General features: G+C 57.7%; 1 protein-coding gene and 1 pseudogene across 4 annotated transcripts in view; one reads left to right on the top strand and one right to left on the bottom strand.

Moving 5' to 3' along the window:
• The window catches only part of LOC112830583 (uncharacterized), a 104,860-nt pseudogene extending 94,342 nt beyond the window's left edge, over window positions 1-10,518 (bottom strand).
• Window positions 1-15,506, top strand: part of RASGEF1A (RasGEF domain family member 1A) — a 135,267-nt gene that overhangs the window by 89,562 nt on the left and 30,199 nt on the right. Inside the window, exon 1 of one of the 4 annotated variants that reach the window (XM_073904472.1) lies at window positions 14,270-14,292. The exons of 2 other annotated variants lie outside the window; for them this stretch is intronic. Coding sequence is in view for 1 of the 2 variants with exons in the window: in XM_025880636.2 (XP_025736421.1) it covers window positions 14,942-14,959 (18 nt within the window). In the remaining variant the exon portion in view is untranslated. Of the gene's footprint in view, window positions 1-14,269; window positions 14,293-14,786; window positions 14,960-15,506 lie in introns of those variants that run through there. One more of the 4 variants, XM_025880636.2, reaches the window with a different exon arrangement.

The raw sequence follows: 15,506 nt of genomic DNA, 5'->3' as shown, positions 1-15,506 counted from the left end.
GTGGCCTTCTGGATTCCCAGGAATACACTGCAACTTCTTTTTTTTTTTTTTTTTTAAAGATTTTATTTATTTATTTGACAGAGACAGAGACAGCGAGAGCAGGAACACAAGCAGGGGGAGTGGGAGAAGGAGAAGCAGGCTTCCCACGGAGCAGGGAGCCCGATGTGGGGCTCCAACCCCTACCCTGGGATCATGACCTGAGCCACCCAGGCTCCCTACATTGCAACTTCTTAAAGCCCCTGTGGACCTCTCATTACTGAGCTTTGTCTTTTAAGCTTTGTGGTTAGTCTACTCTTTGCTCCAACTATTATTCACTGCCTCAGGCAACTGTGAAGTTAAATGCCTGTAATTGTTTCTGCCAATCAACCCAGGGGAATAGGCTTTTCCTACTGGATGAGCTCTGAGTTAGGTCAAATACAGACATCCTTGCAAATAGGATCTTCCAGGGAACCACCATTATTTGCACCACACATCAAATAATGAATTTTCTGAGAATGAGGCCTTGAAAGAGTTTCAGCCCTGTTCTGCGCTCTGCAGTGGCTTCCAGGCTGCTGATTTTCATGACAAGTATGGGGTCTTGATTTTCAAGGCATGGGGAGCTAATGGGTGGAGGATGGGACTTCAGCAAGTTAAATGGCACAAAGCCTACAATTCTTAGTGACACTCAGTTGGTTTTTTTTTTTTTTTTTTTGAGACTAAATGCTTCCTGGTTTGCTCCAAGTCCCTAATTAATTTCTAAAGTTCTCAAAAAGTTGATTCTGATCATTTTTGCTAGTTTTCTTGGGGAGAAAGATTTTATGGGGAGAGGATTTTCAGAGGTGCTTACTCTACCATTTCATTGACACCTGACCATCCTTTTTGGAGAGCACTTCTGTGATGTCTCTTTAAATTTATAATGCATGTAATCTTTGATCTGAACCATCCAATTTTAGGAGTTTATCCTTCAGATATGATCATGTTTGAATAAAAAGACCCTTGGCCAAGGATGTTAAGTGTAGGAATGTTTGTGGTGACCACATCCCACCTAAGTGCCTTTTGCTAAGGGATCTGTCATGCATGCGACACTCCAGCTACCTAGCAGAACGTCCTACAGCTATTATAGAACCTGAGGAGTTGCTCAGAAAAAAGAGCAAGTTGAAAATAGTGTGTGTGGTGGGAGCCCTTTAGTTCAGAAAAAGAACCATGTATGCCTATGTAAATAATTTCATGAACACAGAATGATTCTGGAAGGTTCCACACAAGGCACTGTTAATAGTGGGTCTCTGTGGGGGGGGCTCGAGCCTGGGGTGAGAGGGGACTTACTTTTTCTCATATAATCTTTTGAACTGTTGGTGCTGGCTGGGGGAATGAAGAACACTTCTCTGCAGGCCATGCTCACCACTCTCCCTCCTACAGGGTCCTCAGGACAGGGGTGGGTCCCCAGAGGGGAAAGAGCATGTGCTCTGGTCTCAGCTCTGTGACTTCACTGGGTATCCTCTGGATAGCCCCGTCCAGTCCTGGCCCTGGGCTGCCACTCAGAGAGTGAGGACCAGGAACTGGGGGCACTGGCCAGGGGACCACAGCTGTCTGGGGCAAGAGAAGAGGGTACAGCAGCATCCTTCGAGAACCAGTGATCCTGAGAAAGAGAAAGAGCCCTACAGGAATGTTTGTGTCTGCTCAGGACTAGACACGTGTACAGCACACAGGTTTGTGCACACAGAGGTCACCTCATGTCCAGTTGGCAACGAGCCCCCTTCCACCAGCCCCTTCCACTAGCCCCCTTCCACCAGCTCAAGATAGACTCTGGCTCTGCACAGACGCTCACGGCAGGCAGCTTCAGACCCTCGCCAGGGGTGAGGGCACAACTCTCAGAGGCCTGGTGCCTGCTCACACACCTGTCAGTCCGACAAGCCTCCCCTGTGATGCTCCTTCGGAGTCCTCCAGTGCTCCTCCCCTGCTCAGAGGCCCGAGTGGCTGGCAGGCCCTCCCTGTCCATCATAGGCAGCTTCTCTCCACTGGAAGGGAGAGGGCGAGGGGAGGGTGCACAGGACCCTTACGGTGACCCTGGGGCCTTTTCAGGGTTTCAGGACCTTTGAAGGATTACTTGTGACCATATCTGAAGGAGTGGGGGCAGGACAATCAACAAGGAAATCAGAGGAGGGACCCAAACTCTTCCTCAAACCTATAATAAAGTATAAGTACACTGTCAAGAAATGTAATGACTTCAAATGAAATGACTTCAAAATATTTGAAGTGAGTGAAGTAAATAGAGAAGCTCAAGCATAGGAGACCATATGTTCTTCTGTGGTTCAAACCTTTTCTGAAGGTGGAGCTCAGACGTACCTGTATCAGGCCCCGGCACCCTCTGCCCCTTCGGCCCCTTCTCCCCTGCTGGCTCAGGGACTGTACTAGGTCCCGATGGGCCCCACAACGTGCCTGTGCCCTCAGTTCAGTGCTGGGTGGGGGAGGGGTGGCGCGGTTTACTCCCTGGGCCACACAACCGCCTGTCCCGGGGTCTGTTGCTGGGCTGGCCCCCCGTCCCTTCATCTGTGCCAGGAGGAACTTTTTATGGATTCCGGCCTGTTTATTCTTCTTGAAAAAACATTTTTGAAATATTGAGATAACCGAAGTCCACAAGAGCCATGCTTGCGTTTCCGAGGTGTTACTGCCAGCATTTGAACTCAGTCCAAGAAGAAAATGCCAACAGCCAAGAGGCTAGCCCCTCTGGGTGCAGGAAGGGTCCAGGGGACACGCAGCCTCTGGCTTGGGGTCCAGAGGAAAGAGGCAAGGACCCTAGGTAATCTTGGGACATCGTTCTGGGAGGGGGGGATGACACGGACATGGGAAGACAGTGGTTCCCTTGATTCCAAGAGGAAGAGGGAATATGTATTCCCAAGCTCTCCTCCTGCCACTGTGGCTGTGGAGTTGGAGATGTGGGCAAGAAGCGAGGGTTCCCAACCCACCCTAATGGCTTCTGCCTCCTTTCCCCCTTTTAAGAAACAAAGGCTTGACCTGAAAAGTCAGCCGTCCACTGCAGGGGATCCTCATGAGCCCCAGAGGAGGGCAGGTGCCATGTCTGTCCTCAGCCCTGGAGGAGAGGCAGAGTGGGGTCTGGCCAGCCCAGTGACAAGCAGCCCTGAGGCCGCACACAGATGGCTAGTCTGGGTCTAAAACAGTGAAGCTTCCACCCACATCCTGCTGAAAAGTAGCCATTGCCAGGTCAGCCCCAAATGGGTTCAAGCTGGCACCGCAGCTGTACTGGTGCTGCTCAGGGCCTCACGTGGGGGTGCCAGAACCCTGAAAGGCTTTCCATAACAGAAGAGGTGAGAGCCTCCCAGGTAGTGCACCTCCCCTCCCACCCCCCAGCCCCAGCCCCAAACTCAGCCATTCTGCTGAGCTTCTGGGGAATTTCCAGGACAGCCATAAGTGGCCAGCTATCTCTCACTGCAGGCTCCCACATTGGTTTTTCTGTGCCTTGAAAGCACCCAGCTCTTTCCAGCTTTGGGGCTTTTGCACTTGCTGTGCCCTCTGCCTGGCATGCCCACTGGTGGCTTTACCGGATGGCTCCAACCCAGCAGGCCCATCTCTGCTCCAGGCCCATCTCCCAGGGAGGCCTCCTGTGACCCACAGCCTCGATGTTATTGCCTTTCTCATCACCAGCTCTATTTTGTTCACTGGCTTACTTGTTTGCCATGCCCTGCTCCCGTGATCCTGAGAGTAAACCCTGAGGGCAGTGACTGTGTCTTGGAGAACTTGGCACATTGTGAACATTCATTAACTTCTAAAAATGAGTAAGTGAATAGTCTAGTTAGGAATGCAAATTCCCAGCCAGTGGTTGAAGAACACACCCATGAGGAGCTAGGGGAAAGGATGCAGATCCAGTGAGGTGCTCCCCTCCTAACCCTCACCTGAGGCAGACATCACGAATGTAGCCCAAGGCGTTTGATTCCTTGGAGCCCAGACATGAACTCTGATCCTCACAGCGACGGAGCCGCTGGCTGAGAGGGGGTGAGAGGAAGACTGGACTATAAGGTGCATGCTTTGAGCGGGCTGGCAGTCCATGGGCGAGGACCTTGAGGATGTCCCAAGTCAGGAAGGCTTTCTGGAGGAAGTGACAGGGTGGGCACTGGGGGCAGAGGGGGAAGGATGGTTTGGAGGTTCGGTAATACCACAAGTCTTAGAGGTAAGAATCCAGTGAGCACGTCCCGAAGACAGTCCAAAGCCCCCTGTGTGGAGAGGGGGGCACTTGTTAGGCTGGCTCGGGGGCCCACTTGCCTGCCCCCAAGCAGCTCCCACAACATGTCACTGCCTGCCATCGAGTAGAGCCTTCTGGTTGGCCAGCTGGAGGGAGAAGCTGGTGGGGTGTGTGGCGAGGGGTGACGACGACTGCTGAGCACACGCACCCATCGCTGAGGCAGTGCGTCAGCCTCTCCCAGGTGCTTTATGACAGAGAGGAGAGACTGCCCCCCGAGGACACACGTGTCAGCCCTGTGCAGCTGTGCTCCCTGATGCAGCCTTTCCTGACACCCAGCCAGGATGGTTCCCAGCCTTTCTGACCTCCCATACTCCCTATTCCCGTCTGCCCTGGGCACCCTCCATGCGCTGGTTACACCTCGGCCAGTGGGAACAAGTCTCCCTTCGCCAGGAGTCTGTCAGCGAGCTCGAGCCTCAAGTCTTGGTTTTAGAAAAAGAACATACATTGTTTTAGGGCTGATGACAGAGCCATTCACGTTCTTTAGGGAAAATTTGGGAAGTGCTTGACAAGGATAAATGAAAGGCAAAGGAGGGTGTGAGGAGAGGCCATCCGGGGCCTGCACCCTGATTAACCTTTCAGTGTGTCTGTGCCAGTCAGTTTTCTGAGCACGTGCACACACACGTGCACACAAATGCACACACAGGCACATGCATGTACACACACCCACACACTCACAGATGGGTGTGCACACAACAGAGCACACACATGCACTTACATGCACACACGCGTGCACACAAATGCACACGCATGCACACACACCCACACACCCACAGATGGGTGTGCACGCAACAGAGCACACATGTGTACTTACATGCACACACACACACAAATGCACATGCATGCACACACAGACAGGTGTGCACACAACAGAGCACACAGTGCACTTACATGCACACATGCGTGCACACAAATGCACATGCATGCACACACACCCACACACCCACAGACGGGTGTGCACACAACAGAGCACACAGTGCATTTACATGCACACACGCATGCACACAAATGCACATGCATGCACACACCCACAGATGGGTGTGCACACAATAGAGCACACACGTGCACTTACACTCACGCACACGTGCTCATGAAAAGTCACATGTGCACTTGTGCACACAAACACACACATGGATTGTTGTGCTTTAAACCAGGCCTGCCATCAAGAAGTGGCTTTTCTCCCGTGAGGTGCCTTGTGGGGACCCATCTCTGTCACCCACTTCTGGCCTTCTCCTACCCTGGCCTTCCCCGACGCGTACGCTAACACTCTGTATTACCTTGAACATTAATTTTGCAGATTTCACAGGGGAAAATTGATTACTCGGGGCTTTTTGTTGCCATGAAGCCATTTGCTCCTTGTTGATGGGTTTTCTGCTTCTTCATTTGCACAAGCCTGAGTTCCTCCCCCTCTTTTGGGCTCGGAGGTGGTAGCTCTGCAGGAGGCACAAGGACCTTCTTGCCGTGTCATTGTCTTCCTGGGTGTGGGCCTGTTCTCAAGGCTGTGCGGGTGAGGCGGTGGGTGTTGAGAGCTTTGGGGGGGAAGGGGCTCCCTCTATCTTCCCCTTGATACCCCGTGCCTTCACCACCCCCACAGAGACTTCATCGGGCCCCTTATGAGTGCCTGGTTTCTGTCATGACCTGTTTCATCTGGGGAAGTCACCTGCCCCAGCCCCTGCCTGGGTGGCCCTGGCCCCTCCTACTACGCCTCCTCCACCCCAGCCCCCGCCCCCTGAGTCTCACGGGGCCCCACTACTCTGCGCTCCTGCACCCCTCTCCCTGAGTGGCTTCTGACCGTTCCCTCAGTCCCATGGCCCTGCTCTCCAATCTGGGTCCTGATGCCGCCTCCAGGAGCAACAAATCCCCACACACCCATGGAGGCAGGATCTCTGGGGACTGGGCCTGGCAGGTGCCTTTTCTGCAGGTTCTGGGAGGATTTGTTCAGCTTGAAGAGCCTCGTCTGGAGGAACCCCCCTAGCCCAGCACGCTGGCCTTTTCTCCTGCCCCTGCGCCTGTGGCCGCTGCACCTTGCTGCTGAGTCCTGGATGGGGGGCCTGGGGTGGACCCCCGGCCTGCAGAGCCGGCGGAGGGGCCAGCACACCACGCCGGGAGGAGCTTCAGGAGAGGTCTCGTCCCCTTGGCCTCCAGGAGACAGAAGCAAATGGATGGATTCCTGGAAGCCTTGTGTGAAAAGACATCAGGAATCCTCTGTGGCCCTTTAAGGCATTTCCCAAAGGCGCGCATTTGTGCAGGTGGAGGGTCTCATTCTCCGATGACAGGGGAGACATGCATGTTTACAGTTTCCTGCCAGGCAGGGGCCTCTGCGGGGCAGCCCTGAGCCTGGATGCTGGACTTGAGTGTGGCAGGGCCACGGGCAGGGCCAGGGCTGCAGACCCACAGTGGGCCCTGGGGCTGGGTGGCCAGCCAGCATGGGGGGACTGCAGAAGGGTCTTCCTCAGCTGCTGCAGGGTCTCCTGGAACATTTGGGAGGAAGCAACTCTGGTCAAATACATTTGAAAAATGCTCTATCCAGCGCTCCCTCCAGTACACGGCTGTCACAGAAGGGCGACAGGCTAAGGGGTGAATGGGCTGAGAGCCAGCTTGCCTTCTGCTTGTGACCAGGCCCTCCTGGAGCGAGGGGGGCTTTTTTCTAATTCTCACGAAGGCAGGGCAAAGACTAGAATTTCCCACCCCCCTAGGATCTACAAGACACTGAGAAGCTCTGGGCACAGAGCCCTGTGTCCGCCCAGCGTCTATCCCGAAACGCTGCCCCCTTGTAGCCCATCAGGGGGCGCTGGCCAGAGGCCACGAGAGAGTCTCGGGAGCCCGGCTGGCCCCATGTGTGCCCCACCCTGCTTTGCAGCCTCAAGCAGGTTCAAGCTCTGCCCTGGGCCCCATCTCCTCACCTAAGAGTCGCATCTTCTCACCTAAGAGTCGTGTGAGGTTGGGTCCAAGCTGCGTTGGTTTCTGGGCGGATGCAAACCCGGACAGCAGCTCCGCCAAGGGCCCCCTGCTCGGTGCTTGTCATCACAGTGACCGACTTGTCATCATGGTGACCGACAGGCCTGCGGCCATGTGCGATGAGGTCAGATGAAGTGGGGGGGAATGACACTCTGTGACAGAAACAGAGGACAGTGGTCTGGGCTGTCCTCACTCCCCCTCCTGCACTGGAACCAGGCCCATCTCTGGGCCTCTGCCCCATCCCTGTAGGATGGCATCAGGGGAAATGCTAGACCAAGCGGTCCTTCCCTCTGCCCTTGCGCCCCCGCCCCAGGTCGGCCCTGATTTGGTGCTCGCCTCCCTGCCAGACAAGGCCAACTGTGTCGCCTCCCTGTCCTGCCGGGGTACTTGCTCAGCTCCCACTGCCCTCCTGGGGGCCCCCTTACAACCCTCTTTGCTGAAAGGCTGCATAAGAAGTGGGGCCCACCCAAACAGGATTTGGCTCTCAGCACCATCTTGTGAGAAAGCCTGTCACGAGTGTCGTTTTCATTTGGGGTTGGGGAGGAGGGACTGAGGCTTACAGAAGCTGTGAACTGCTCCAGGGCTGTCTGCTGATGACATCACAGCCCACGTGCAGCTGACTTCCTACTTCCCCACCGCCCAGACACCAGCCACTCTCCTGGACGCTGTGGCCTGCTGTCCCCCAAGGCCGGAGGACTGCCCAGCCCGAGGTCATGCACTTCGGGGGGCCCAGCCTCAGGGTTTCTGTCCCTCCAGCCCTGGGACCCTGCAGAACCCAGAAGTCTCACCCCAGACCTGATGTCCCTGTGACCATTCCAGGGTCGGCTTCCTGGCAGCATGGCTTCCAAACCCAGAGGCTGTATTCCCTTGGCAAAGGAAATGTTCTCTGAAGACAACCACTGCTGATCATACAACCAGGCCCCTCAGTGCCCGGCCAGCCTTTCGGTGGGGCCAGCATCCATGTCAGAGGAATGGGAACTCTCGGGGTGCCGCGGCGGGTCGGGCCTTGCCGCTCTGGTCTGGCGGGAATCTGACAGCGGTGAGCAACCAGCGCTTCCTCTGCAATGTCCGTCCGTCCGTCCGTCACTGGCACTTGTCAGGGAGGCATGTCTGGACTTCCTTCTGGGTGCTTCTCTTCTCACCTTTCCTCAGTAGAGCGTTCTCTCTCCTTCTCTGTTCTCAGAAGATAAATGCTGGCTGCTGGTGTCACACAGAGGCCGGAAAACAACCTCACTCCATAAGCTGGCCCGGCCCAGGGCTGTCACCCAAAGGGAAGTCTCGCTTGTGAGAAAGTAATTTATTTCTTCATGAGCAGGAATCTTGAGTGTGGCCTCTCAGAGGCCTTTTGTGGGGCGGTGGAGAGGGCCAGAGTGTGGCCTCAAGCAGCCCTGGTGGTAGTCACTTGCCCACCCCACACTGGTTCCTGGGCCAGCTTGCCCACTGGTGGACACCAGGGCCGTGTCCTGTGGCAGGTCACCGCATCTCTGCCTGGCAGTCCAGCCTGTACAGCGCACGACGGTCCACGCTCTGCCCGCCTCTGCCAGCCAGGACGGGGGGAGACTCCGTGCGAAGGGGCAACAGGACCCAGGGGAGCATGCCCAGGTCGGGGGCCCTGCTAGGATCTGACCCCCCACAGGTGCTCACGGCCAGGCCTGGGTCTTTTCTTCGCTCCTTCCTCAGGTGGCCTGGGTCTCACGGAGGGACTTCACCGGGTTGGAGGAAGGACCCTCCTCCTACCTATGTTTCCTCCCTCCTCAGAAGCAGAGGCCAGGCTGGGCGCACGAATGTTCTCCTCACACACCCCCGAGGGTCTCTCTAACAGTCTAGCACCTGCTGGCACCCTTTACAGGAGCGGGGTACCCCTCCAGAGAACCAGAATCTCTGTGTCCTCCCAGCCTCCACCCGACATACCCCCAGGCTCTTCCCCAGTACCCAGGGCCCCTGGGGAATTGGGCTCTCCTGGTGCAAACCCAGGATGCCTGCAGAGTGGACAGAGGGTGAGCCAGGGCCAGGCCAGGTGGAAGGGCCCCAGGACCTCTAGCCTTTGGGGGCCTTTCGGTGGCAAGGGCTCTCCAGAGCATTCCAGGGAACATCCTGTTTTCCCAAAGTGGGTGTTGAGGTATAGAGGTGTACAGAGGTGAGGTAGCCTCCGGGGACCCCAGCACCCAGCCCCGAGGGTGATGCCCATCCCTGGCATTGGGTCCCCACGTAGCCCACCTCCACCCCCCTGTACTCCTGCCACCCACGGATCCCTGTGCTCAGGGAGGAGGAGGGGAGGGGCAGGGGAGGGGTGCCCTTAGGCCGGTAATGGGGCAGTCTGTGCAGTTAGTTAGGATTAGTTACATGCTGCGTTACACCTGTGTGGTTAGTTACTCACCCTGGGGGCAGGTGAGCAGCTCTCTCCGAATCTGTTATCCCATCAGGACGAAGGGGAGGGCCTTGGGCCAAGGACAAGTGCAGGCTGTAGGGAGGGGCCTGGGAGGTTCCTGCCTCAGGGTGGTGGTGGGGTCATTTATTTAGGAAGAGCCAAGTTACCTCTGTGGTATGAGGAGGGAGGCATCAGAAGGTTAACTGTCCTCCCCAACTCTGCCCGCCCCACCCTTTCCTTCAGTGATGCCTAAAACCATTAGTGATTTGTTTGCTTAGAATGTTCTTCAGCAGAAGGGAGTGTTCATGGGACAGTTGTAGGGAGATGCGGAGGCCTGGGTGGCTTCCCCAGTGGACATTAAATAGGGCCTGCTTGGCCCGGGTCCCCTGGGGAGAGCATCAGCACCGGAGGAGAACCGGCACTCCTCGCCGCTCCCCGGGTCCGGCCACAGCTGCCGTGGAGCTCATGGGCGTGCTTGGGTATGAGCTCCACAGGGGACAGAGCCGCTCTGAGAGAGCTGACCGGCCCACAGACCGCGCTGTGTCACACGGCTTCCTAGTAAATGCTCTTAGCAAGGGCTTCTGAGTAGACTGTTGCTGAGTGTAGACAGCCCAAGCCATCTCCCAGGGGAGGCCATAGCCTCTGGACAGCGTGAACCCTTGGAACTAGAAGTTTCTAGAAGTGCGTGGTTTGTTTTGCTTCGTGTTTTGCCAGCCACCCTGACAGTTGTGTGTCATGAACCCTGCTTTCTACCCGGAAACAGTAAGTGAGAGAGTCCCAGGCTTGCCCGTGACGCTGAGGGGTTGGAGATGGAGCTCTGCCTGCACAGCTGCTCTGGGTGACGAAGGGCCCAGGGGGCAGGGAGTCAGTGCAGGAAGCAGAGCCCCACTGTCATCTGCTCCTCGCCCTCAGTGCCCCCTTCCTGCGCGGTCCCACAGGTGCCACACAGACTCTCAACCATGCCTCCGGGCAGCCGGGCCTCCCGCCTGCAGCTCAGGCCTCTGCGGTCTTAGCCTCTGCAAGGTCCTTGCTGTCCTTGTCAACAGCCCCTGTGGGGGCACTTGGGTTCCTGCTTCCTCTGTTCTGCGAGGTCAGTCAACCCAATTTAGGCCACCTTCCATCTTCCAACCAACACCTTGCAGGCTGCACCTTTTAAAAGAAGGGAGCAGATGTTTTCACCAGAGGGGCCTTTGGTCTTGGGCAGACGAGGAGAGGGAGGCCAAGGCCCCAGTGTCCCTGAAATGCTCCTTCTCCCGGGTCAGCTTCTCTCAGGTGTGGCCCACAGCAGACTCAGAAGGTCCCTGAGCTCCGGTGGCTTCTGCCTGACCTGCATCATTATCTTTTTCTTTCCAACTTTTAAAAACATAAACTGTTTTGAAGTGTGCTGTACATCCAGAAAAGTGCGTAAGTCATCAGTGTAAAGCCTTGGTGTTTTTTCATGGGATGAACACATGGGTGACGGGCACCAGCCCCAGCAGCCACCTCGGAGCTTGATGTGCATGAGGTCCTGATTAGATGTTCTTTTGCGCCTGGCTTTTTTAGCTGCACACGGTTCGGTGAGATGGGTCCTCGGGGGTGGTTGATTCGTCCAGTCTCATGGCCGTGGGGCTCCCCTGGGTGGGTACACCGCAGGGCAGGTGGAGGGCAGCTGGCTGCTTCCCAGTTAGGAGCCGTGGAGAATATTGCTGCTATAAACGCTCCTGGGTGTGACTTTTGGGGTGAGTCTGTAAGCATGTCTGGGAGGGGCTGCACCCCAGGAGGAATTCCTGGGCGGGGGCATGCTCCACTTTCCCATGCCTACGGGGACCCGCTTCCCATGTGGCTCACTGAGTCTCGCTGCCGCTGCCCGCCGCTCGGAGTTTCCCCTGGGTCACAGCCTCACCGGCACTTGGCATTTTCTGCCTTTTCATTTTAGCCATTCTGGTAGGTGTTCGGCAGTGTCACACTGTGGTTTTAATTTCCCTTCCCCGATGACGAATGAAGTTGAGTGTTATTTCCTTTTTCTTACATTTATCACCATTTTGGAGATCCTTTTTTGTGAAATGCCTCTTCGACACTCTTGCCCATTTTTTCAAAATTGGGTCTTTTGACACTTTTGATTTGTAGGAGTTCTTTATATATTCTGGATATGAGGCCCGTGCTGGATACCTCCATCTATCTCTGTATCTGCACGTAACTGCACGCGCACACACACACACACACACACACACACACATTTATTCAACAGATCGGTGCCGAGTGCCCCCATGCACGAATGTCACAGTCACGGGGGGACAGGAGGGAGCCTGAATTCTCCCTAGAGGAGACTACTGAGGAGGTAGAGGGAATGTGTGGACTGCAGAACAGTGAAGAGAAAAGTTCAGTGGGGGAGGAAGTGCCGCAGTGGAGGTTAAACACTGTAGATCTGTCACCGAGCAGGTGACAAGTCGGTCAGGACCTCCGGGGAGAGCAGAGTAGGCGGAGGGAGGGCGGGCAGGCCTGCGGGGGCTGGCACAGAGTGAGCGAGCGCTGAGTGGAAGGTGGCAGGCCTCCGATGGGGGCAGGTGGCCAGGTCACTGGGACTCTGGCTGTCATTTCATTGGGGGTTCTGGGCAGGGGTGGATGGGGCGTGATTCAGGACTTGAACAAGGCCCTTGGCCCGGCCGCTGTCTTGAGCAGGCATGGGTGGAAGCAGGGACGCTGGTTAGGAGCTTGTTGCAGTAGGTCCAGCCTCCTGTCCCAGGGTCCCATCTGTCCTAGGTGTACGCACTGGTGAGGATGTCCAGGGTCACCATCACCCCAGACTCAGGCTTCCCTGCTCTTTGCCATCCTCGGCGTGTCCTCTCAGGGTCATGGGATGGACACACTGATCTTGGCCTCCTGTGCAGCTCCCATCATCTGGGCATCTCTTCCTGTGTGCCTTGTCTTTCCAGGAGCCCCCAGTAGATGTCTGCTGCCCACACCGCACCTGGCTCATTCTCCACTTTCTAAAGCCAAATCTGGCAAGGTAACAAGATTCTTCTGTCAGTCCCCACGAGTCCTCCCTACAAGCTCTTACTCCCTGCACCCAGCTCCCCCCACCCCCAGCTTCAAGCAAGGGAACAGCCCAGCAGGGGTCAGCCCCGGCATGCCCATCTCCCTGCCTCTTCGGGCACTGGGAGGGGTATACACACACAAATGCTGCGGTCACACCTGTGAGCAAAGGGGAGCATGCTATCTGCATCTGCAAGGACATTCCCACTGTGGCGACAACGGGCAGAGAGGCCCTCCTTCCTCCTGGCGAAACACCTACCTTATTGCGGTCCTTGGGGACGCTGGTGAAATCTGTGGGTGAGCACCTAGGGAAAAGTCTCTGTGTCTGTACAGGAAGGTGCCGTGGGGCAGCTCAGCCACCTCCTCGGGGCTGGACCATCTAGAGCAGCAGAGGAGAAGCCTTGCTCTGGGCATAGGTGGCAGCAGGGGTGGTAACTGCCCACACGGACTCCCTGAGACCACACTGTGGCCACCTTAGGGCCCAGGTGTCATGCAGGGTTGTGGGCCAAAGCTGAGGACCAGCCAGAGCCTGGCAGGCTTCCCCAGGGCAAGAAGCCAGGTCTCACACTTCCTGGTACTCTGGGGCCATCTGAAGGGGTAGGGTGGACAGGCCCAGGACTCAAAAGCCAGGCTAGTCCCAGTGCCACAAGTCACCTGCCAAGTCCACCATGAGCTTTGTATCCTCCAGCTGGCCTGAAACGAGACGCAGAAGCAGCAGGGGCAAAGGACAGTGCGACAGCTTGGAAGGCTGATGCGCCAGTGGTCTGTGGCCCTGGCCATTTCTGCCTGATGCTCCTCCCTGCCCCCACTGCCCACCCACAGGAGCCGCCCGAGGCTGCAGTTAACGGTGCAGGTGCTGGAGCAGTGAGAGCTGGGCTCCAGTCCTAGCAGAGAGAGTGAGGGGTGGTGGACAGAGCTCCAAGAGAAAGACACCGGTTTCTAAACTCCTGCATCCTCTAGGGGGAGGCGGGTGAGTGGACCCTGCACAGCCCCTAATTACACAAGACAGGAATAACCGTCCATGGGACTCAGCCTGGTGGCCAATCTTGGGACAGTTAAGAGAGCAGGCAAACAAGAAGGGGTAGCTGGGAGGAGAGATGGCTGTCTCACCAGGCTGCTGGGCATAGGATGGGCATCCTGGGACTGGTGTAGACACAGACAGTCACCTCTGCCCAATCTTGCCCCAGGGCTTGCTCATGAGCTCTCTTGGGCTTGTCTCAGCCTCTCTGGGCATCCCCTCCTCCTCTCTATTATGTGTAAGCTGAGAATGTCCCTAATCCTCTCTAGTGGTGACTTGCCCAGAGTCCCACCCCAGCTTGGTCTCCCAACTCAGCCTCTGGGCTCTCCAGTTCCAGATCTCCCAGGGAGGGTGCTCTTGGCTCAGTCCATCTTTTCCATCCAAATTCTCAGCGCCTGGGTTGGGGCCCACCGCAGGCACACGATGGAGAGGGTGACCTGTCACCTGACAGGATTCCTTCCGTGTGCTGGGGCTTCTGAGGGTGGAATATTGCCTCATTGTGCCATGTGTGCCAGGACAGCCCCACGCCATGTCTCAGATTAGTCCTCCCACAAAAGCAGCTGCCGTATCCCCAGTGTTCACTCAAGGAAATGGAAGAACAATGATCGGTGTGACGCTTGAGACCAGAGTGAGCTCCCCGTCAAGAGAAGCGTTCAAGCCAAATGCTGGCCAAGCACCTGCTCTGTAGTGGCTATCTACGATGAGGTGAGGTCGCAAAGGTGGAAGAGATGCTCAAAGGGAGGAGATGGGGTCACAGCGGGGCTCTCCGCGAGCGGGATCTCACCAACACATGTGCTGGCATCCCTTACTAAGTCCCGACCGACAGAGCACCCCTTCGCCCGGGGGCACATAGGCGCCCCCAGCATCGACGGCTGGTGCGGCCGCCCGACTGACGCCACGGCCCCCCCGCGCCCTGTACTCCCAGCGCTCCGAAACCCAGCACCAGGCCCGTGCGCCCTGCCCTCCCCGCGCCCCTCGCCGAGCCCCACCCCGTCCCTTCCCCACCGCACTCCGAGCGGCGCCCCGCCCCTAGGGCCCCCCCCCCTGCCCCGCTCCGCCCCGTCCCGCCGCGGGACGCCCCACTCCGGCCCCCGCCCCCGGCCCGCCCCGTTTCTGGCTTGACCCAGCGGTCCCTCGGCCCCACGCGACCCTGCGTTCCCCCGGCCTAGCCCCGCCCCGGGCCCCGCCCCGCCCCGCCCCGCGAAAGGCTGTGAGCTAGCCGGAGGGCAGCGGGCATGGGGAAGCCCTCGGGCGGGGTCAGGGGGCGGGAGCTTCCTCCGCGCTCGGGGAGAGGAGCGGCCGCACGCCGGGCGCCCGCAGCGCAGGGATACAGCGCGGGGAGCCGGCAGCCAGGATGTTTCTGGAGCCCCAGGTAGGGCTGCGGCACGAGGCAGGTGCAGGGGGACGGGTCGCGAGGCGGCGGCGTGGGTGCGCACGCAGAGCAACCCCTCGGCTGCGGCAAGACAGCGGGCAGGGGGTTCTTGCACCGCGGAGATCTCGGGAAGAGGTGCTGGCCATCCGGAACATCTCTGGCCCCTCTCGGCTCCGAAGGAGCCTACCCTGGGGAACCACTCCCTCTGCGTGTCCCCACTCGGGCACCTGCTGCCAGGTGGGCAGCTCCAGGGCTCAGAATGGGTGGATGGCTCAGGCTGCCACTGCCCTCCCTGGCCTGGCTTGCTGATGCCAGTGATCATCTATGGCTGGAGGGCACCTGCAAACCTAGTAGGGGCCCCTGTGGGGTGAACGGGGCCAGGGAGGCAGGAGACAGCAGCCCCAGCAGCAGGGCCAGGAGGAGGGTCGCTGCCCTGGGACTGGCGGTCAGGCTTGTTAGAGCCAGGACGACCCTGGATCCTTTCCGAGACTTGAGGGGCACAGAACCACCTGTTTGCCCGGAGGAGGTGGGGGAGAGGAGGAGGTCT

The sequence above is a fragment of the Callorhinus ursinus genome, unplaced genomic scaffold, assembly GCF_003265705.2.
Source record: "Callorhinus ursinus isolate GAN/ISIS: 27379988/994484 unplaced genomic scaffold, GSC_fseal_2.0 scaffold20, whole genome shotgun sequence".
In the NCBI taxonomy this organism is placed as follows: domain Eukaryota; kingdom Metazoa; phylum Chordata; class Mammalia; order Carnivora; family Otariidae; genus Callorhinus; species Callorhinus ursinus.
Note: the sequence above shows the minus strand (reverse complement) of the source record. Positions and strands in the feature narration are given on the sequence as shown.